At 46.1% G+C, this 24154-nt stretch overlaps 1 protein-coding gene across 5 annotated transcripts in view; it reads right to left on the reverse strand.

The window, feature by feature from the left end:
• Window positions 1–2434: 2434 nt before the first annotated feature.
• The window catches only part of NOD1 (nucleotide binding oligomerization domain containing 1), a 40776-nt gene continuing 19056 nt past the window's right edge, over window positions 2435–24154 (reverse strand). For all 5 annotated transcript variants that reach the window (XM_083404693.1, XM_083404695.1, XM_083404697.1 and 2 more), the window contains 6 exons: window positions 22569–22652; window positions 21628–21711; window positions 15589–15672; window positions 7851–7934; window positions 5733–5816; window positions 2435–2678 (listed from right to left, as the gene is read on the reverse strand). In XM_083404693.1, coding sequence (XP_083260819.1) covers window positions 2606–2678; window positions 5733–5816; window positions 7851–7934; window positions 15589–15672; window positions 21628–21711; window positions 22569–22652 — 493 coding nt within the window. In that variant the 3' untranslated portion in view covers window positions 2435–2605. The remainder of the gene's footprint in view (window positions 2679–5732; window positions 5817–7850; window positions 7935–15588; window positions 15673–21627; window positions 21712–22568; window positions 22653–24154) is intronic.

The following is a 24154-nucleotide window of genomic DNA, read 5'->3' on the forward strand; positions in this document are numbered from 1 at the left end:
TTTTCCAAGAAGCACAGTTTAGACGGAGCTGGTGAAATGACCACAGAATTTTTAAATAGATCGCTCAAGCTCTCCACTCCCCAATGACCTGGGAGAGCTTGGTGTTCCTCTTTTAAAAGCTAAAGCGTTATTTTAACTCCAGATTGATTTAGCTCTTATCTAGACCAGGTTTTGACATGGTTGGGCTCTGGCTGAAATCATCAAGCGCACAGAACATGTGGTGGACATGCAAGATAACAAAAGCATTCTGGGAAATGATGTATAATGAGTTGAAAAAAAATGTTTAAAATAACTTTTGTGAAAAAATCAGCTTTTTAGACGCAGAGATACCAAAAGAGCAGAAATGATTATCTATGTGATGACAGCAGCACAGATACTAATGGCCTAGAAACGAAAGACTGATGAAGATGATGGGCTATGCCGAAATGGCGAAAACGACCGAGAAAATCAGAAACCAGGAAGATACTTTAATAAGGAATGGGAAAAAATTACAATTTACGTAAGAGAACACTGTAAACAACTAAAAACTTTGGCAGGATTTGAGTAACGCTTTTAATGCATTAAAAACTAAGGAGGAAGTTGCCCAGTCTCAAACGCCTCTGCATAAACTCAGTTGCTCTTTTGCTTGGCCCCCAAGGGTATGGCTGCACTACTTATAATACGACCAAGGACCCGGCTTGCTTCTAAACCGACCTGTTTGCTGAGCCTTCGCCCCGATTTGTTTGCACAAAGTCTGCAGGGAGGTGATATGACTGTCACTGTTTGTGGAGCCTTGATCCTGATTTGCTGGCGCCATGTTTGCAGGACACCATCTGTTTCGTTCTGATCTGTTTGCAAGTAGAGCACAGACGAAGGCAACCGCCACCCCCCCCCCCATAACCCAAGCTGCCTTCCAGGTATTTTGGACTACAGTTCCCATCAGCCCCAGCGAGCCCACCTGGAGAGCACCAACTTGGGAAAGGCTGGGACTAAGGCACTAATGCAAAGCCTTCATCTCCTGTTTCCTGCTGAGCGAGACTATGGAGGTAGCAAGGTATAAAAGTAAAGGTAAAGGACCCCTGGACGGTTAAGTCCAGTCAAAGGCGACTATGGGGTTGTGGCGCTTTCAGGCTGAGGGAGCTGGCATTTGTCCACAGACAGCTTTCCGGGTCATGTGGCCAGCATGACTAAACCGCTTCTGGCACAATGGGATGGAAACCAGAGCGCACAGAAACACTGTTTACCTTCCCGTCATTGTGGTACCTATTTATCTACTTGCACTGGCGTGCTTTCAAACTGCTAGGTTGGCAGGAGCTGGGACAGAGCAACGGGAGCTCACCCCGTCGTGGGGATTTGAACCGCCGACCTTCCGATCAGCAAGCCCAAGAGGCTCCGTGGTTTAGACCACAGCACTCCCTGCACCCCAGGAGGTGGCAAGCAATGACAGGCACACACAGCACTCGCTCGCTAGAGGTTTGTTGGCATGGCGTGAGGGGTTTCTGCCAGCCAAAGTGGAGCTTCCGCCTAGCCCTATAGCATGGTGTTTGTCTCCTCTCTCTCGCCCTCCCACTTTCCTGTCTCTCTGCAGACTGGACTCTCGACCCCTTCGGCCAAAGATCACGAACAGATCACACACAAGTCAAGGCTGATGAAGTCTCAAAAAAATGGTGTCATTGCAGACAGAGCAGAAAGGAACTGAAAATAGAAAAATCGAAAATAGAACCATAGAACTGTTAAGCTGGAAGGGACCACGAGGGCCATCAAGTCCAACCCCCAGCGATGAACATGGGGCTCAAACACATGACCTTGAGGTTAAGATTCTCATCCTTTACTGAGTGAGCTATCCCAGACTTGGATGAATGATAGTCACTTGCTCAACTGCCAGGTGAGATTGCTCTTAGCTTGTGCATGTCCTACATACTTTTTTTTAACCACATCGGTTCATAAATCTCTCTTTCTCTTTCACACACACACACAGAATTTTTAGCATCTAGGTACATAATAAAGTGGGACGCAGGTGGCGCTGTGGGTTAAACCACAGAGCCTAGGACTAGGTCAGCGGTTCGAATCCCAGCGACGGGGTGAGCTCCCGTTGCTCGGTCCCTGCTCCTGCCCACCTAGCAGTTCGAAAGCACATCAAGTGCAAGTAGATAAATAGGTACCACTCCGGCGGGAAGGTAAACGGCGTTTCCGTGCGCTGCTCTGTTTCGCCAGAAACGGCTTAGTCATGCTGGCCACATGACCCGGAAGCTGTACCCCGGCTCCCTCGGCCAATAAAGCGAGATGAGCGCCGCAGCCCCAGTGTCAGCCATGACTGGACCTAATGGTCAGGGGTCCCTTTACCTTTGCATAATAAAGTAAGCACAAACGCTTGTGTCGGTTGATGCACGATTCCCCCTTTGAAGTAGGGTGCAAATGGTTAGTTATTAAGGCAACAACTACCGTCAAGCCTCTGTTACAAGATGTAAAAACAGCACCAAGGAGATATTTTATTTTTTTAAAGCACAATGTAAGGCACACGTCTTCCACCCTCGAGTCAACTGGGCATCGCATTTGGGCTTCAGCAACCACTGTTCCAAAGGCCTGGCATCTCGACAGCCGTCCAACCTGATCTCTCCCCCCCATCTCAAAAGAAAACGAGCCTCCTTTCATCTTCAAACGTTTTCGCATCCTCTTGGCTTATTAGGTTTCCATTTAAGCTGTTGGAGGTGGAAAGAGGGAGGGGGGAGAAAGAGAAATTAAAATAAAGCAGCTGTTTCTGCAGGTCCTCTCGCTCTCTTTCCTTTGGCGCTCTTCCTATAGCCTGTTTGTTTTGGGACGAACGGCGCAAGGTAGTCCTGGTTTCTGACGAGGACGTGAAATTTCCACCTAGAGAAATCCAAGAGCTTTTCATCTCTTGGGAATGCTTAGCCCGTAGTAGGCAATACTAAAACATATTGAATGTCACACACATCCCTTTAGATCACAAGATATAAGTTAAGGCTCTCTTCTTTCTGCTGCAAGAATTTCACCTAGTTGATGTGCTCTGGGCTCAGCAGAACAGGGCAGATATCGAAGCACAACTATCTGCAAGGATGCCTTCCTCCACATCTACCTACTTGTGCTCTGAGGCCAGGAGGTGAGACCCTCCTGGTGGTCCTTTCTCAGGATGAGGCCTCGGAAATGGCCTCTTCAGTAGTGGCTTCTTTAAGACATAGAACTCCCTCCCTACTAAAATGCCCCTGGCCCCATCTCTGTACAATTCTAAGTGGCTTGTTAAGACCAGTGTTTGAAACTCCCGTTGCCCTAGGTGTATTTTGCGACAGGGAATTTCATCAGCGCAAGGAGCTTCTGACCTCTGGGTGCAATACTACGCCTAAGATTTCGGGTTAAAACTGAAAGAGTGCGAGGAAAGGAGGACCTTTTTCTGCCTCCCCACTTCCAGCTACTCTCTGAAGACTGGAGACCCTCTTAAGAATATTAGGGGAGTGGGCAGGGGAAGGACTAGAACAGGGTCTGCAATCTTTAAGACAAAAAGAGCCACTTGGACCCATTTCCGAAGAAAAAAAAACCTGGGAGCCGCAAAACTCGTCATTATAAAAATAACTTTTTTGTCACTTTTTTTTTCTTTGTTTGACCCCTCAGAATTACTCCTCCTCATAGAAATAAATGTTAAATTAACAAGTTACCTTTTTGTGTGTGTGTGTTCTTCACTCCCCTTCAAAACAGTGACCAGCGTACATGCCCTCTCCCTTTAAATGCAGTGACCAGCGTACATGCCCCTTACAATGTAGCGGGCGGGCGGGCGGGAAGGTGACTAACGCACGCACCGCCCCCATGTGACGTCACAGCCAGTACTGCGCCCGCCACAGTGGGGAGTGTCGGGGTGCACAATGCGCCTCCTCCCCTCGCTAGTATCTGCCCCGGAGCCGCGGCAAAGGTGTAAAAGAGCCACATGCGGCTCTGGAGCCGCGGGTTGCAGACCCCTGGACTAGAACATGTGAAAAACCAACATAATACTTCAGCTGCAGTTCTTTCATTTTCATATTCTTGTTATAAAACAGCGTGCCTAGACATTCTGTTGTTGCGCCCATAACCTCAGTTTAAGGTACCATTTATCTCCCAGCTTTCATATCGCGGTTTCTAACACTGGTTAAGATGCATCTGGAGAGACTTGACTGATGCGGCAATTAGTAATTGCTCTTTAGTGATCTGCCACCTGCCTTCAAATATTGTGTGATTTTTATGGATTTACCTGTTTTAGATGGCCCTGGGGCTTATGTAAAGGCAGTACAGTCATATCTCAGAAGCCGAATGGAATCCGTTCTGGATGTCCGTTTGACTTCCAAAACTTTCAGAAACCAAGGCATGGCTTTCGATTGGCTGCAAGAAGCTCCTGCAGCCAATCGGAAGCTGCGGAACCCGTGTCGGAAGTTTCGGTTCCAAAGAACGTTCGCAAACCGGAACACTCACTTCCGGGTTTGCGGTGTTCAGGAGCCAAAACATTTGACTCGCAAGGCGTTCGACTTCCGAGGTACGACTGTATATTAAACTAACGAAATGTACTTTATTTATGAAATGGCTACGGAGACAATCACAGAATTGTACAGTTGAAAAGGACCGTGAGGACCATCAAGTCCAACCCCTGCAAGTGCAGGCATCTTTTTGCCCAGTGTGGGGTTCGAACCCAGAACCCTGAGGTTAAGAGAGGAGCATCTCCTGCACTGAAACGAACGGGGGCTGTGTAAGTCCTACGGCACCGGCTCATAAACCAAGAGGCAAAATTGAGAAACCCTGTTCCTGAGCCAGCTAAAATGTTAACTGTCACTGGGCGTTGGGCCTGAATAACCTGGTCCACAGGTTTCTATGGGACTTGGTTACAACTACTGCTAGCCACATTGAGAAACTCATGATTTACCGTATTTTTCGCTCTATAAGATGCACCAGAAGACAAGACACACCTAGGTTTTGGAGGAGGAAAACAAGAAGAAAAATATTCTGAATCTCAGAAGCCAGAACAGCAAGAGGGATCACTGCGCAGTGAAAGCAGCAATCCCTCTTGCTGTTCTGGCTTCTGGGATAGCTGCGCAGCCTGCATTCGCTCCATAAGACGCACACACATTCCCCCTTACTTTTTAGGAAGGAAAACGTGAGTCATAGAGCAAAAAATACGGTAAATGCCAATTAAAGATGTGGCTAGGCAGCTAAGGTCTAGCCAACTGGTGGCCCATGACTGCATGCAGGGCTCCCAACACGATTCTTCCTGATCTCTGCTATTCCTCCCTTAGTTAGACTGTGAGCACAGGGCAGGATTACTTGCTCCCAACTATCCGAATGATACAGACTCCTGATTTGTGTTTGAAGGATCCCCATGTTCAGAAGTCAAGTTGATTGTGGCGGGAACAGTGGCCCAACTCAGCTCCACAATCTCTCTTGGCACCTTTGCCCTCTTGGCACCAGAAACAGGTGAAATGGATTTGGGCGCGCATTCCATCGCCAAAGCACGAAAATGGCCAAGACGCAAGGCGTTTGCCACTGTGTCATGTGCGAGAACATCCCACACACGTTTTGTTGTACATCAGCAACGGACAGCATGTGGCTCTCTGGATGTTAGGTCCCAGCTCTCATCATCATCGGCCATGCTGATGAGACCCAATGAAGTTCAAGGGTCACAGGCTCCCCGTATAACTAGGCAAGATCCTGCACATGTGTCTAAGCAGACAGTTGGAGTGTGACTGCCACACTTTGGAAAGCCGCACAGCCGTCACCCTTACCAGATCTCTTTAATGGCCGTATTGTGCTTGAGAGCATCAGCCAGGCACTTGGCACCTCTGCTGGTAATCTGATTCTGGATAAGCCTAAGAGAGAGAGAGAGAGAGAGAGAGAGAGAGAGAGAGAGAGAGAGAGAGAAAGGAAAGCCCTCAGTGCTGGAGAAAACACTCTCTGTTTGCGCCCGGTCCACAGCGTCCTGCCTGTCACGCACTTGGCTTGGGCACGGTGCGTCTGAAGCGGAAAATCAACACTCCTTTTTGCTGAACAAGGCTGGGGTCTTGCCAGGAACTGGTGGTTTCTGATTTCCATCTGCATGGCTGGCCTGCTTGGCATCAGACAATCCCCCCATAGAAGCGCAGCCAAGAGGCTCCAAGCCTCTTCAGTCTAAAGTGCATGGGCGTCTTTCAGGGTTACTGAGCTTAATTGTATAATTGACCACACAGCTGCTCTCTGATCACAGGAGAGCAGCTGTCTGGGGGATTATTCATGACGGATCCAAAGCGACGGCCGGGGAAGGCAATTCACTGGCCACTTTGGGCTGGCACCGCAAGAGAGGAGGCAGGAAGAGGGGCCAACCATCAAAAATATGTAAAGTCACCTTGGAGTTCAATCTCTCCTGTTTTCCTTTGCCCAGAACACTGCAATTTATTTATTTTTATTTTTTTTAAAAAAAGCTTCAAGACATTTATTTCTTTAGCATTAGTCACTCAAGGGTAATTTGTTATGGAAAAACACAACACACGGACAAAAGGAAATGTCAGCGTTACTGACAATGGGGTAGATCTCTAAACAAACGAAAACCAAGCCTTACATTTTGCTAGTGCTTTGATGGTGGTGATTAAACTAAACACTGTGTACATGGGACATCTGTGTCCAGGGCAGCTGTCTACCAGCTCCATCTGCTACGCCAACTGAGACCCTATCTGCCCGTGGACTGTCTCGCCAGAGTGGTGAATACTCTAGTTATCTCCCGCTTGGACTACTGCAATGCGCTCTATGTGGGACTACCTTTGAAGGTGACCCGGAAACTGCAACTAATCCAGAATGCAGCAGCTAGACTGGTGACAGAGAGTGGCTGCTGAGACCATATAACACTGGACCTGAAAGACCTACATTGGCTCTTAGTACATTTCCAAGCACAATTCAAAGTGTTGGAGCTGACCTTTAAAGCCCTAAACGGCCTCGGTCCTGTATACCCGAAGGCGTGTCTCCACCCCCATTGTTCATCCCGGACACTGAGGTCCAGCGCCGAGGGCCTTCTGGCGGTTCCCTCCCTGCGAGAAGTGAGGTTACAGGGAACCAGGCAAAGGGCCTTCTCGGTGGTGGCGGCCACCCGGTGGAACGCTCTCCCATCAGATGTCAAGGAGATAAAGAACCACACAACTTTTAGAAGACATCTGAAGGCAGCCCTCTATTGGGAAGTTTTTGACGTTTTGACGGTTTGCCACATTTTTATACGTGTCATCTGCATAAAGGTAAAGGTAAAGGTACCCCTGCCCGTACGGGCCAGTCTTGACAGACTCTAGGGTTGTGCGCCCATCTCACTCAAAGAGGCCGGGGGCCAGCGCTGTCCGAAGACACTTCCGGGTCACGTGGCCAGCGTGACATCGCTGCTCTGGCGAGCCAGAGCCGCACACGGAAACGCCGTTTACCTTCCCGCTAGGAAGCGGTCCCTATTTATCTACTTGCACCCGGGAGTGCTTTCGAACTGCTAGGTTGGCAGGCGCTGGGACCGAACAACGGGAGCGCACCCCGCCGCGGGGATTCGAACCACCGACCTTTTGATCGGCAAGCCCTAGGCGCTGAGGCTTTAACCCACAGCGCCACCCGCGTCCCCCGTCATCTGCATAGGAATCCTTCAAAAGTTCAACTGATTCCTCTCCTAGTCACTGGTTCAGCAACCCCTCCCAGGAATTGTGAAGAATGAGGCACTCCAACTTTAGATCAGCATGAATCTGATGCCTCGATGCAAATTAAGGGCTTCCGGTGACCTTTCTGTCAAAAGGAGCCCAAAGCTCAGGGTTGGGTCCTTGTGTAGAAAATGTACAGTGACTGAAATGTGACTCGTAGCCCAAGGCAGTGACTCAAGAGTGCCTTCTCTGCGAGCCAAGACAACTCACCATAGATGACCCAATCGCTTGTTGACCTTTACCATTTCGGCAAAGCATTCGGCTGCTTCGTCATCCAGCTCATTCTTTGTTAGCCTGGTGAGAGAAGCGAACAGGATTTTTATTTTTATTTTTTTCTTTAAAAAAATTTTTTTATATATACACTTTTCAAGTGTATATATTTAACTAATTTTACAATCATTTTGACATTTCAAAACTTGACTTCCTTCCCTCTCTTTCTGCGGTTCCTTCAATTTATTTTTTAATATCTTCTGCATGTCCAAATTAACTTAATGTGCTCATTTATTCATCTTCTTTAAATATATACTCTTATGAAACTGCAAGTTATCAGAATTATCCTGCCAGTGTTTTTATCTCTTTGAAATTTATCTGTAAATTTTCCATAAATCATTACCATTCTTTTATAAAAAGTTTGTTATCTTGATTTCTTATTCTTCCGGTAGGTTTTGCCATTTCTGCATATTCCATAAGTTTTTGTATCAAGTCTTTCTTTGATGGGACTTCTGTTTCTTTCCATTTTGGGGCAAGTAGCATTCTTGCCGCTGTAGTCGCATACAGGACTATGTTTCTATATACAGTGGTACCTTGGGATACATAGGCTTCAGGTTACATACGCTTCAGGTTACAGACTCCGCTAACCCAGAAATAGTGCTTCAGGTTAAGAATTTTGCTTCAGGATGAGAACAGAAATCATGCTCCGGCAGTGCAGCAGCAGCTGGAGGCCCCATTAGCTAAAGTGGTGCTTCAGGTTAAGAACAGTTTCAGGTTAAGAACGGACCTCCAGAACGAATTAAGTACTTAACCTGAGGTACCACTGTAGTTTAGGTAGTTCTGTTGCTATAATTCCCAAAAGAAAAGCTTCTGGGGTATTTTTTTTTTTTTTACAAATGTTATTTTAAACATCCTTTTCATTTTGTTATATATCATTTCCAGTAAGCTTTAACCTTTCTACAAGAACCTTACTAAAAAGAAGCTCCTTTTTTTCAGTCCTGAGACTATATGGCTGTCCTATGGTTTGGGGGGAAAAATGGAATTTCTTCTCTGCCAGCATAGGTGCAATTTTATTAAAGATCCTGGCTAGCCAGGAATGAAATGGAAACTCTGAGATGCAGATGTCTAAAAGGTCTGCCAAGTGGTTGACAGTACAGCCGTTGTGGGCGTCACTGCGTTCAAGCAAACTTACATTTTGCTAAGATTTCAGCATTCGTTTGAAAAAGGGGTGTTTTCTTTAATGCAAGTGAGATGGCGACCCACTCACCCCCACATGCCTAAGGCATTTCCATGAAATCAAGGAAGGGGTTCTGGTTTTGCTTTTTTAAAATAAAAATAAAAATGCTGCCATGGAAAGCATTCATGGGAATGGCTGGTGGAGAGGAGGGCAGCTTGGAAAACTCCCAGCGAGGACAGGAAAATAGGTTTAGCCATTAGGACCATATCAAAACTGGTCTTCCACCATCTCTCCATAGGGATTAAAGGCATTTGTAGCTCAACGCTTGACCAAGCAGCCCCAGGCTGGGTTAATGAAGAATTACTGCCCTTTTTAAGTTAGTCTTTTATTTTATTCTGTAAGCTTGCTATGTATGGCTCTCCCCTTCTTTTGGGGTTAGGAAGGGGAAAGTGGAGCATATATACAGAAGCTACAAATACTCAGGTTGTCCACAAAGCATTTTAACAAGCTCAGGAGGCTTGTTGCTAGCTGCAAATTATTAGTTAGTTAATCAATTAATTGATTAAAATGTTATACCGCCCTTATATAACTACTTGAAAAAAAATGTTTAAAATAACTTTGTTAAAAAAACCCCCAAAAACCTGGAAACTTTTCTATTAGGAATTGTAGGTATCGATATTCCAAAGGAACAGAAAATACTTTTTATGTATGCGATGACAACCGCACAGATGCTACTAGCCCAGAGATGGAAAGAAGGCAAAGTCCCTACCAGAGAGGAATGGCAAACTAAGCTGTTGAACTATGCTGAAATGGCAAAACTGACCGGAAAGCTCAGGAACCAAGAAAGCAAAAACTTCAATAAAGAATTTTACTTTTAACAAAGAATGGGAAACATTTATAACTTATCTGGGAGACCACTGTAAGCAGATGAAAACATTAGCAGGATTCCAAGAGCACTTGTAATGTAGCAAGTACTATGGAGACAATGGAGTGAGATAAAATATGGATTACTGAATAATATGCAGTTAGAATCATAGAGTTGGAAGAGACCACAAGGGCCATCGAGTCCAACCCCCTGCCAAGCAGGAAACACCATCAGAGCACTCCTGACATATGGTTGTCAAGCCACTGCTTAAAGACCTCCAAAGAAGGAGACTCCACCACACTCCTTGGCAGCAAATTCCACTGTCGAACAGCTCTTACTGTTGAAAACGTTGACAATAGGACCAATGGAGGAGGAGGTGAGAATACTTTGTATTGTTATACTCTTATACTTGTCAAGCCAAATAAAAACTATTTAAATACAAATAATTTATCCACATGTCTCAGGGCGGATAAACATCACGCTATTAAAAACGCAAAAGACATAATAAAAATAAAAAAAGAACAACCCTAAAATCCCCTCCCCGACAGATTTCAAAAGGGCATCGTATGTCAATCAGTCCTAAAGGCCTGGTTAAAGAGAAACGTTTTTTTGCCTGGCGCCTAAAGGCGTATAATGAAGGCACCAATTGAATCTCCCTGGGAAATGAAGAAACGAGCTCTCTAAGAGTAGGCAGTGAGTGCTGACAGAAATGAAGACAGGGGAGCCGCTGAGAAACAAGGAGCGGTTGTGATGTAGGATGTGGTACAGGGGTGGACGCAGCAAAAGGTCCCAGATTCGAATCCCAGCATCTCCACTTGGGCTGGGAGAAGCCCCCCTTGCCCAAAACGCGGCAGAGATGCTGTCACTCAGTGTTGGCAATACTGAACTGGGTGGACCAATGGCTTTGATTCAGCACAAGGCAAGTCCTTCTAGGTTCCAATATTCTGGGAGAGCCCTAAAAACGAACCAACCAACCCAAGGGAACGACGACAACAAAGTGCAACTCTGAGGATCACGCATGCCCAGAAGCTACAGAATGTCGAGCTTTAGCTAGAAATGGAAAAAAAACTGCGGGGAGATGGAATGGCACAGCCTGCAAGAGGGCTGGCTGGCACAACAGAAGCACTCCCCTTGGGACGTGGGAATAAACTGCAACACTTTGTTTCAGGTCCTGTTTCTTTTTTCATAATCTTAATCAAATTTTCTATTTTACATTTCAGAATATTCATTCATAAGCCACCGTAAAATATCAATGACTTCCCTTCTCCTCTTTCCATGGTTCATTTTGCATAGCATAAATCCCTGCATATTTTAGATAAACTAAACTATTGCGTATTCCATTATTGCATCCCTCAAAACCTACTGACACTGTTGAATTTATCTTAACGCTGCCCATGTTTTCAAATATATACAATATCCCCCCATATATTCAATAAACGTTTTCCAATCTTCTTTGAACGTATATTCTTCTTGTTCTCTTATTCTACATGTTAGGTCCACAAGCTGTGCATATTCCATCAGTTTAAGTTGCCATTCTTCTTTAGTTGGGACCTCGCTTGTTTTCCATTCTTGGGCTAACAAAACACGGACCACTGTAGTGGCATGCAGAAATAACCTTTTTCGACACCTGGGAATTTCCGTCTGAATTATCCCCAACAAAAAGGATTCTGGGTTTTTTTGGAAAAGTACTTTTAAACATTTTTTTTCAATTCATAATAAATTATTTCCCAATACTCTTTTACCCTTTTACAAGTCCACCACGTACCCTCCATCTCATTGCATCTCCAGCACTTATCCAATTCAGTCTTATACATCTTAGCAAGTCTAGGTAAATGTAAAGGGACCCCTGACCTTTAGGTCCAGTCGTGGCCGATTCTGGGGTTGCGGCGCTCATCTCGCTTTACTGGCTGAGGGAGCCGGCGTACAGCTTCCGGGTCATGTGGCCAGCATGACTAAGCCGCTTCTGGCAAACCAGAGCAGTGCACGGAACCACCGTTTACCTTCCTGCCGGAGCGGTACCTATTTATCTACTTGCACTTTGATGTGCTTTCGAACTGCTAGGTTGGCAGGAGCAGGGACCGAGCAACGGGAGCTCACCCCGTCACGGGGATTTGAACCGCCAACCTTCTGATTGGCAAGTCCTAGGCTCTGTGGTTTAACCCACAGCGCCACCCGCGTCCCATCTTGGAGTTAAATACCACCTGTAAATCATTTTCAGGTAGTTCTCATTCCTTGAAGCTGTAAACTTCAGATCGCTCTTCCAAAGTTTCCCTCCTGAGATTAAAATCTATATCATGTCCTATATCTATTGCTCGGTTCACCCACTATGTCGATCCCTTGACGAATTATCAACACAAGTAGAATTGTAGAGTCCGAAGGGACCCCAAGAGTCATCTAGTCAAGTCTGCTCAGAGGGTACGTTCTAGCAGGTCCTGTTTCTTGTCCCTCAAATCCATGTTCCCCGAAGGATCCCTTCTCTGAGCAGCCACACTTCTAACAGTCTGCCTGTCTCCCTTGTTTGCGGAGATAGCATCATGGCTGCCCATAGTTTCCCTAGGCTCTCTTTTCAGGGCAATGCAGCCTAGGACAAAGGACGCTCTGGTGCTGTTCCTTCAACCCAAGCTCTTCACGGTTCAAGCCATCGACAGCGTCGCGGCCTGACATCTTGCATCAGATCCCAGGCACCACTTGGGACACGATCCAAAGTTGCCTCCCCTTTACTGTCAAGGCTGGGACTGGCTGTTCCAAAAGCACAATAATTTATTGTCTCCAGAAAAGCGCTTGTTGTGATCAGCCAGGCATTGTGAGAACGATGGTGGAACAAGAGAGGGCTTGGCTTTCCAGTGCGTCAGGTGGAGTGTTTAATGTCCCTGCTTCAAAACCGGTTCAAAGGCGCAGGAGGGAGAATGTCTGGGGCACAAATGAGTCGCAAGATATTTCTTACGATAATTACGGGGTGTCTTACAGGTGTGCCACAAATGGCCGTGCGAATGCACCTGGCTAATGCTAGATCGTTCGCTGCTTGCTGATGTTTGCTGTCATCTGTGCTGGGATTTCTTTTAAATGAAGAGTGGAATAACAAATAAAAAAGAAGTGCTACAAAAGCTCCATTGGTCTGCCCTGTATGTTAACACAATGGGATAAAGACTCATCTACCTGGATAACTCGGTTTGGGAGGAAGAAATGTCTCTTGCTCTCCACTGAAGATCCCTCTTTCCTCCAGGGATCTGTAATTTAGGGTTTAGAAATCTAGCTATACACCGCTCCAGCACTTTTTCTCTCTAGCCTTCCATCCCTTTCCACATTCACCGTATTTTTCGCTCTATAGGACGCACCCGACCATAGGAGGCACCTAGTTTTAGAGGGAGAACAAGGAAAAAATATTCTCTCCCTCTCTGCACAGCGCCCCTTCAACGAAGCGGCAAGAGAAACGGAGCCCCTTCCATTTCTCCTCCCGCTTCGCTGAAGGGGTGCTGAGCAGAGAGGGAAAGCTACGCAGCACCTCTCCAGCGAAGCCAGGAGAGCAAGAGGGATCTGTGCGCACCGACCCCTCTCCCTCTCCAGGCTTCAGCGAAAGCAACACGAAGCCTCCGGAGTGCAGCGGGAACGCTCCCACTGCGCTTCGGAGGCTTCGCGTTGCTATCGCTGAAGCCCTGGAGCCTGCATTCGCTCCATAAGACGCACACACATTTCCCCTTAATTTTTGGAGGGGGAAAAGTGTGTCTTATAGAGCGAAAAAGACGGTACGTCTCTCACCGTACGCTCCCGAGTTCATTTTGGATTCATTTAATCATCAGATTTAGTCAACTTAATCAGCTGCTTTTAATAGCGGGGGATACTTAAAAGTGTTTTCTTTTTAAAAACTTGCTGCTGCTTCCTGGGGTTGGATGTGGTCTCAGCTCTGACGCTGGTTCTTGCTAGCTCAGACATTCTTGGGCTGCTAGAACAACCCCACAGGGTCTTATCAGCAGAAGGCAGAAGCGACGGCAAAGACGTTCAGAAGCCAATGGCTGCCGCTGTGGAAGTGCTCTTAAGGAGGACATGGAACCAAGAATTGAAACCATATGAATGTGGAGGTTGGGGTGGAGAATTACTCTCCCAAAACTACTCGGAACACACTGAAATGTTAGGAAAACCATGGTGCATTAAAAACCACACACACACACACACACACACACACACCACGGCTCAGGACCACAGTACCTCAAGGACCGCCTCTTTCCATGTGAACCTATCCGGACCCTGAGATCACCTTCTGAGGCCCTTCTTCATGTGCCTCCTCCTTGAGAGGTCCGGAGGGTGGCAACACAAGAACAGGGTCTTCTCTGCAGTGGCTCCCCATCTGTGGAATGGTCTCCCCAGGGAAGTTTGCCTGGTGCCTTCATTATATACCTTTAGGCACCAGGCAAAAACATTCCTTTTTAACCAGGCCTTTGGTTGATCTGATTGACATCCTATGCCATTTTAAAATGTGGGGGGTTTGGGGGGGGGGCTACTGGGTTGTTGCTTTCATTTTCATTATGTACAGTGGAACCTCGGTTGTGAAACGCTTCAGAAGTCAAACGTTTTGGCTTTCAAACACCATAACCCGGAAGTGAATGCTTCCGTTTCTGAATGCGCCTCAGAAGTCAAACAGCTTCTGAGGCAAGTTTCTCCATTTTTTCAAGGGATTTTGCCGACCAGCAATTACACCTCGGTTGTCGAACGTTTCAGAAGTTGAATGGTCTTCTGGAACGGATTACGTTTGACAACCGAGGTTCCACCGTATTTTGTGGTTTTATATCTTGATTTTATTCTGTGAGCCGCCCTGAGACCTCCGGATATAGGGCGGTATATAAATTCAATCAATCAATCAATCAATCAATCAATCAATATTTGGTCAGATTCTCAGGCCCTTCAGAGCTCAGCAACATGGCAGTGGGAGGAGATACTGGCTTTTCTATTTCACAAGTACGGAGCTGTTGGATCACCACCACTTCCTGGTTGGGATACATTAGCTTGGCCGTCTTGCTGTGAGAAAACACACCCTTCCAACAGGACCACGGCTCACGCTACAAGGAAAAGGGAGGTGATCTCCGAATGCAAAATTCAACCTATCCGGCTGCAGCAGAGGGAGATAGGGAAAACAGGGCCGCTGTTTCCGTTCCAGCTGGTCATCGTAAGAGCTACGTCATAACTCGGGGGTGGAGAACATGTGGACCTCTGGGTGTCGTTCGACTGCGACACCCAACAGCCCCTGTTGGCGTGGCCAGCGATAAAGAGGAGTTGCCCCCGACCACGGCTGGAGCGCCACCTTGTGTTTCAGCCTAGATGTAACTTTCTAAGGGTTTGCTTGTTTTCCTCTTCCCTCCTCAAACCTCTTTCCTTTTGTGTCGTCTTTTCGATTATCAGCCTGGAGGGGAGGGGCCGCTATTGGTCTCACGCAATAGGGTAAAAATGCCCCAAACAAAATCCAAAGAGTTTCCTGCTGTGGTTTCTTTGTTCTCCTCACTGCATTCCTTGGCCTCTTCTGTGCTCAAAGTGAGCCTTCCAGTTCCCTCATGCACAGAAATCCGCCACTCCAACCTAGGCCTAGTCGGGAATTTGGTATGGACTGTGAGAGGTGCACCCGCCATGTAAAATCCATGTCCCCTCTCCTTTTAAGGAGAGGCGAGCCCCGCGAAGCTGCCCCCATTCCCAGAATCTGCCATCCTTACCAAAATATGTTCACAGTGCTGTTGTGCTTCATGGCTTCTGCGATGCTTTTCCCCCCTTCGGTGGTGATGCCGTTAAATGCAAGACTGCGAAGCAAAAGACAGGAGGGGAGATATTTAAAAGATGCACATGCACACGAACACAAAACAGTGGCAAATGTTTTCTTTCGACAACCTCGCATTTGGACGAGGCTTTGCAGGACCAGACAGTATACAAACGACGATTCACTTGGACGTGCCACAGATAAGAGTGCATAGGACCTTCTTCCTTCAGTTTCATACAGTAGTGTCATAAGGGGAGGACACTGGGGGCAAGGACCCTCTCAGCACTCCCCCCAACCACAGTAGGACTAACTTAGCCTATGTCAGACCCACGAAATGCCCTTATTTTCCAGGGACAGTCGCCCCAGTTTCTGATTTGATCCTGGAATGTCCCGCTTTACCTTAGGACAGGGGTCTGCAACCAGTGGCTCTGGAGCCGCATGTGGCTCTTTTACACCTTTGGCGCAGCTCCGGGGCGGATACTAGAGAGGGGAGGAGGTGCATTGTGCACCCCAACACTCCCCACTGTGGCGGGTGCTCTACTGGCTGTGATGTCGCATGGGGGCGGTGCGTGCGTTAGTCACGCACCGTCCCGATGTCACCTTCCCGCCCGCTACATTGTAAGGGGCATGTACGCTGGTCACTGCATTGAAAGGGGGCATGTACGCTGGTCACTTTTGAAGGGGAGTGAAGAACACACACACACACAAAAGGTAACTTGTTAATTTAACGTTTATTTCTAAGAGGAGGAGTAATTCTGAGGGGTCAAACAAATAATAAAAAAGTGACAAAAAAGTTATTTTTATAATGACGAGTTTTGCGGCTCCCAGTTTTTTTTATTTCGGAAACAGGTCCAAGTGGCTCTTTTTGTCTTAAAGGTTGCAGACCCCTGCCTTAGGACATCCCTATTTTCATTGGAGAAATGTTGGAGGGTATGGACTTATCCGCCCCCCCCCCCCGAGCCATCTGAAGGCAGCCCTGTACAGTGGTACCTCGGGTTAAGTACTTAATTTGTTCCGGAGGTCCGTTCTTAACCTGAAACGGTTCTTAATCTGAGGTACCACTTTAGTTAATGGGGCCTCCCGCTGCCGCCGCCGCTGCACGATTTCTGTTATCATCCTGAGGTAAAATTCTTAACCCGAGGTACTATTTCTGGGTTAGCGGAGTCTGTAACCTGAAGCATATGTAACCCGAGGTGCCACTGTGTAGGGAAGGGTTTTTTTTGAAATGCTTTTAATGTTCACTATGTTTTTGCATATGTTGGAAACCGCCCAGAGTTGCTGGGGCAACCCAGTCAGATGGGCGGGGTATAAAGAGTAAAATTATTATTATTATTTGTTAATTTGAATAGGTCGTCCCTATTTTCATCAGAGATATGTTGGAGGGTATGTATTTTGAAGTCAATGAGAAACCATTTTGAGATTAGCAATAAGGAAAATGCAGAGAAGGTGAAGAAGAAGAAGAGAACAAACACACACACAAACAAACCACATTCGCAATGCCTAGATATCTGCCCCAAAGACTTCCTTCCTGAAACTAGGCATTAACGGTCGCATAACTAGAGAACGTTTCCGTGCCGCCCGACAGCCTTGCTCTGCCAACGGAGGAAATGTTTGCAGGCACGGAAAGCCCCACCCCGCGATAATTGGGTCCGGAAATTCTTCCGAGTAAAATTTGAAGCGTTTTGAGTGACAACTCTGGATAATGAAGCCGATTAGGAAAGCTGTTCGTTTTGGTCAGAATCCAAAAAGCAGAGCAGCTATTTCCACACGTCTCAGAGCGGTCCGTCATCCCCCCCCCCCCCGCTCTTAGATTTCTCACATTTTTTCCCCTTGCACCTGTATCTGGTGTGTGGGCGTTTCAACAGCCGTTTGTGCCATGGCACGAAGGGCTGCTCCTCTTCAAAGTGCGGTGAGGGAGGGAAAATCATTTTGGGCTCAAGCAAGCCTTGGGGTGCTCACTGCATACCAGCCTCCCCGGCTCTCTCTCTTCTCCTGCCCCTCCTCTTCAAATGTAGATCCGTCGACGTTATTCCCAGAGGTATCAACACTGTTAAGATCCTTCCAAAACAGAAACTTCCACTTTGATTCTTCTTCTTCTGCTTCTTCTTCTTCTTCTTCTTCTTCTTCTTCTTCTTCTTCTTCTTCTTCGCTGTCGTAGGTAGCTCAAGGTGTCTTGGTTGTTCCAAGTGCCCCAAAACAATGAGCTTTGTCTCTCTCGCTCAAAGACAGCAATGTGAACAGCTAGTACAGCCGTACTTTAGTTGCCGAACGCCTTGGAACTCGTACGTTTCGGCTCTCAAACGATCAAAACCCGGAAGTGAGTGTTAATAATAATAATAATTTATTATTTATACCCCGCCCATCTGGCTGAGTCTCCCCAGCCACTCTGGGCAGCTCCCAATCAAATGTTAAAAACAATACAGCATTAAATATTAAAAACTTCCCTAAACAGGGCTGCCTTCAGATGTCTTTTAAAGATAGGATAACTGCTTATTTCCTTCACATCTGAAGGGAGGGCGTTCCACAGGGCAGGGGCCACTACCGAGAAGCCCCTCCGTCTGGTTCCCTGTAACCTCACTTCTCGCAATGAGGGAACCGCCAGAAGGCCCTCAGAGCTGGACCTCAGTGTCCGGGCAGAACGATGGGGGTGGAGACGCTCCTTCAGGTATACAGGACCGAGGCCGTTTAGAGTGTTCCGGTTTTCAAACTGTTTTCAGAAGCCGAACGTCCAGCGCGGCTTCCGGCTGAGTGTAGGAAGCTCCTGCAGCCAATCGGAACTCACGCCTTGGTTTTTGAGCCATTTCGGGAGTCGAACGGGCTCCCGGAGAGCATTCTGTTTGAGAACCAAGGTACAACTGCACCTCAACAGGGGGATAAATGATGCCCCATGGAGACAGCAAAATGGAAGGGTGGGAGGCAGGTTGGGCTTGCAGTGGCAACCAAAAACTCGAGCTTGGAAGGGAAGCAGGAAAACCTGCAGGAAGCAGGAAACCATGTGAGTTTCCTCCTCAAATGGGTGTCTTAAATGGAAGCGAGGAAGGAATTGAGGCTTGCAGAATCTGTGCTGTAACCGTTTCCTAGTGAGACCTGTAAGCATTTTTGGTCTTCAGGGAGCAATGAAATCAAGAAATGGCTTCTGACACTTAGAATCATAGAATCATAGAGTTGGAATAGACTACAAGGGCCATCGAGTCCAACCCCCTGCCAAGCAGGAAACACCATCAGAGCACTCCTGACATATGGTTGTCAAGCCTCTGCTTAAAGACCTCCAAAGAAGGAGACTCCACCACAGTCCTTGGCAGCAAATTCCACTGTCGAACAGCTCTAACTGTCAGGAAGTTCTTCCTAATGTTTAGGTGGAATCTTCTTTCTTGTAGTTTGGATCCATTGCTCCGTGTCCGCTTCTCTGGAGCAGCAGAAAAGAACCTTTCTCCCTCCTCTATGTGACATCCTTTTATATATTTGAACATGGCTATCATATCACCCCTTCACCTCCTCTTCTCCAGGCTAAACATGCCCAGCTCCCTTAGCCATTCCTCATAAGGCATCGTTTCCAGGCCTTTGACCATTTTGGTTGCCCTCCTCTGGACACGTTCCAGTTTGTCAGTGTCCTTCTTGAACTGTGGTGCCCAGAACTGGACACAGTACTCCAGGTGAGGTCTGACCAGAGCAGAATACAGTGGCACTATTACTTCCCTTGATCTAGATGCTATACTCCTATTGATGCAGCCTAGAATTGCATTGGCCTCTCATTTTTTTTGCCCAAGTGCAATACTTTACATTTCTCCCTGTTAAAATTTATCTTGTTTGTTTTTGCCCAGTTCTCTAATCTGTCAAGGTCGTTTTGAAGTGTGATCCTGTCCTCTGGGGTGTTAGCCACCCCTCCCAGTTTTGTGTCATCTGCAAATTTGATCAGGATGCCCTTGAGTCCATCATCCAACTTCTCCGTTTCAAAATGGAGTTTGCGAGGTGGCACTGAGAGAGGTATTCCTGTTTTACAACTCTGGCACTCGAGGCCACTCGCATAAGGCCCTGGCTCCGATGCAGGTGGATTCCCTGTGCGCAATCCCGCAAGGCCACTCTTACACTCGCTCTGCTCAAGCCTGGCTTGGAAGAAGACGGCTCGAAAGTGCTTCCCATCAGGTCCCTTAGGTGAACCCAAATGACATTTCTGGGGAGGTTTCACAAAGCAAGCTCAGAACTGGGATGCTGGCTAGGTCGGCTGCCCTCACTGAGCCTCCAATGGCTGCTGCCTGTATAGACAAGCAAGGAGCCAATCAGGTAAAGTGTTACTGCGGAGCGTGGACAACTGGAAAGGGCCTTTTCGGTGACAGCCCCCTAGTTATGGATTCCCTCCCAAGAGAGCTTAGATGAGCACCATCACCCCTGAGTTTTCTCAGGCAGGCAGTGAAAATGTTTTCCTTCCATCTGGCTTCTAATTCAATGCTGGGTATTTCAACTGGACAAGGCCTTGGATTTTAAGCTTTTGAAAACTTTTTTATTCCACCTGGCTTCGAATTCAACGCTGGATGTTTTGACTGCACAAAGCCTTAGATTTTACGCTTTTGAAAACATTTTTTCCCCCAATTGGCTTCTAATTCAACATTGGACACTTCAACTGTGCAACGTCTTGGATTTTAAGCTTTTACTGTGTATTTATTATTATGATTATTATTTGGCCAAAACTAGCCAGCAAGGATCACTGGTGAGTTCAACAGAGATTTCCAAACACAAAAGACTCAACATTTTCTCTGGTTCTAAGCTGTTTCACACATTCGGCATGGGGAGACATGGGTCTGCCATGGTTTGTACATCCAGAAAGAACTAGAAATAATTATGGCTTCCTTGTATGATATTTTATTTTTGCATAAATGTGTGTTGTTGTTGTTTTGTATTCAGACGTTTGTGTGCAGGTGGAGCACTCTAAAAAAAAATGCGCTGCAAGAAGCAGCCCTCTTGTCTCACCCAACTAAACAGACTTTTGAGATTTTCACTTGATGAAATCCAGTAAAGTCTGCCATCTTGTGGGAGAAGAAAAACGGCCATTCTCCTCAGCAGAGAATCGTCAAGGTTTGTTTGTTAGATGAAAGAAAAGTGATTGACACGCTTTTTCTTTTTCCCTTAAGGAAAATTGTGTTTTAAAAGCATCTCTCTGAATTCTGAGCAGCTGCCAACGCCAATTTTATTTTTTAATGCTTTTTACAGCCAAATATGGACTGACAAATGCTGTTTTGGTACTGTAACGCCACCATTTAAGACATCAATCATCCTTGATTTTTTAAAAGGTCTTTGCTCTAAATTAGGCTCCCCGGTTCTCTGCCAACAATCTATTGGTATTGCTCAACAACAACAGACTCGGAGGATAACTCAGTTGCTGCCCAAGACAGATCCTGACAACAACCGACTCCATTTACCTAGGCTTAGAATGGGGGTCAGCAAACTTTTTCAGCAGGGGGCCAGTCCACTGTCCCTCAGACCTTGTGGGGGGCCAGACTATATTTTGAAGGGGGGGAAATGAACAAATTCCTATGCCCCACAAATAACCCAGAGATGCATTTTAAATAAAAGGGCACATTCTACTCCTGTAAAAACACACAGATTCCTGGACTCTCTGTGGGCCGGATTTAGAAGGCGATTGGGCCAGATCTGGCTCCTGAGCCATAGTTTGCCTACCCATGGCCTAGAGTGTGGCCACCCTTTGAATTTCCCACAATGCCTCTGTCCAAGCATCCCTGTGGGGCATTGTGGGAAATTAAAAGGATGGCCGGGTCCAGTCACCTGAGGCGGATATCAGTTGTGGGGCTCAGGCCCCGGCACCTATCCCAGGATGCTGGATGGTTGACTCCAGCCTCACCAGCCCCATTTAACAATTCTAAGGTGCCCCATTGTTCTGAAATGGGGGGGGGGGGGCTTGCTCCTCTGACATGAGGATAATCCTTCATGATATGGGTCGTCTGAAGAGTCTAAGCCGTTGTTCCCTGCTCACATATGGTCTTACCTGACGTTTGTTATAGAGGGGTGATTCTGCAGTGCTTCTGCAAAGGCTTTGGCACCTTCGTCTCCAACCTGATTACCCCACATCCTGTCAAAAAGAAAGAGATGGGGCATATTATTATTATTATTATTATTATTACCAGTGTTTTTTTATTTTTTAATATTTTTTAGGGATACTCTCATTTTGACTCAAGAAACAAATCGCCATTTTATAGTTCAAACTAGGAAAAATAAATACAGTAAATAGACAAAGATTCCCAAAACGTTTAGGGGTATGTGTACCCCTGCGTCCCCCCAGAAAATAAGCACTGATTATTACTATTACTATCATTCACCAGTAGGTCTCTGGACAGGTTAGCTCAGTTGCCCTTTTAAAATATGGGGTTGTGTGTGTGTGTATGGGGGGGGGGGGGGACTATTGAGTTGTTGTTTTATTAAGTATTTTGTGGTTTTATCTCTTGATTTTATTCTGTGAACTGCCCTGAGACCCCCGGGTATAGGGGGGTATATAAATTCAAGAAATAATAAATAAACTGAATTAATTAAACTTGCATTAAAAGGTAAAGGTAAAGGGATCCCGACCATTAGGTCCAGTCATGGCCGACTCTGGGGTTGCGGCGCTCATCTCACTTTATTGGCTTCCGGGTCATGTGGCCAGCATGACTAAGCCACTTCTGGCGAACCAGAGCAGTGCACGGAAACGCCGTTTACCTTCCCGCCGGAGTGGTACCTATTTATCTACTTGCACTTTGACGTGCTTTCGAACTGCTAGGTTGGCAGGAGCAGGGACCGAGCAACGGGAGCTCACCCCGTCACGGGGATTCGAACCGCCGGCCTTCTGATCGGCAAGTCCTAGGCTCGTCAAACTGTCACTCAGTGTCCAAGATCCTTTGTGGCAGGGTACCCCAATTATTAAAAACCAAGAACAAAAGTGATCCAACTTACCCAATTTCATACATTGTTTTACTCTTCCGGATGGCATCAGCGAGACATTTCCCTCCCTCTGTGGTTATTCTGTTTGATCCTATTCTGCAAAGAAATACCATGTGGGTAGGTTTTTGTTTTTTGTTTTGCCAGAAATCAAGTCAACAATGCCATGGAATTCCTTCAGTGGTTTCTTTCTTCACTTCTAGAAAGAAAATCAGATTCACTTGTGTTTGCTGTTTTGTAACCGGAATGTCTCTCGTTGGAACAGGTATTAATGAATCGGTTCCAACAAAGGGATACTTCGCTGAATGCTTTATGAAGCAACATAATAAGCAGATTAAAGAATTTTTGGTTGCCCAATTATCTGCCTTTGGGATCCTCATATTTAAATAAGTGTGCATATTTTAAAACCTCCACAGGGCTAGAGATACTCTAAAGAAAATGTGAGTTAATTTAAGGTAAGACTGGAAAGATGCAGGAGAAATGGTTTTGAGGAGATACGGAAGGTGAGTTTGTAGAATTTGTACTGTTTAAACGGAAAGGGGTCAAACCATCGCAAGAGGTGTTGAAATTTGAGGAGGCTGGATAGTTACAATGGAATGGTCTTGGTGGTGGCTGCACATTTTTTTTCTTATTTATGTATGATTATTACTTTGTCAAAATAAAATATAATAATAATAATAATAATAATAATAATAATAATAATAATAAGCTACTGTGTACTCTTAAAAGGCCATCTTCAATATTTTATTTTTCTTTCTCTTTCACTCTTATGCACCAGCCTCACAATCAGCTTTACGTAGTGTGTCCTTAACTGTCAGCCAATTAAAATGAAGATCTGATTAAAATTGGCTTAATAATAATAATAATAATAATAATAATAATAAATTTTTATTTATACCCCGCCCTCCCCAGCCAAGGCCGGCTCAGGGCGGCTAACAAGCAATAATAAAAGCAAGTTGAATGAATACAACTTAAAAACAAGATTAAAATACAACATTAAAACATTGAAACATTAAAATGCAGCCTCATCACAGGAGAAAGGAAAAAAGAAAGAGGAGGAGGGTATCAAATTGACAGTTAAATTTACGACTTAAATTTACTAAAGTTACATTAACCCTATTCACGCGGACAACTGCCTATGACAGAGAGAGATAGATCACTCCGAAGCAGAGAAGCAGAACTCTCTCTATGCTGCGAGAGGCGAGCTCCTACCCCTGAACTCTGCCAGCTGGTTGTTATGGGAACAACTGTTTAGAAACTGGTGTCTGAGGTTTGATTTTGATTTTCCTCTTCCCTCCGTGTCCCCTTTTCCTTGCGTGTTGTGTCTTTTTAGATTGTAAGCCTGTGAGGAGGTACTGCCTTGTTTTGACTGCATGTAAGCTGCCCTGGAAGCCTTTTTTGGCTGAACAACAGGGTACAAATGTCCTAAATGCATAATAATAATAATAATAATAATAATAATAATAATAGCTATCCATGCAGAAGCTTCACTAAGAAAAATGATCTTTCCCTCTATCTTTCAAGCTTGATTTTTCTTTTTAAATTGTTTATTTGGTTTTCAAATCCAAGCTTTACAATCACATATCCAATATATAACGTAA

The sequence above is a fragment of the Podarcis tiliguerta genome (genome assembly GCF_965153285.1).
Source record: "Podarcis tiliguerta genome assembly, chromosome: 12".
Lineage (NCBI taxonomy): Eukaryota > Metazoa > Chordata > Lepidosauria > Squamata > Lacertidae > Podarcis > Podarcis tiliguerta.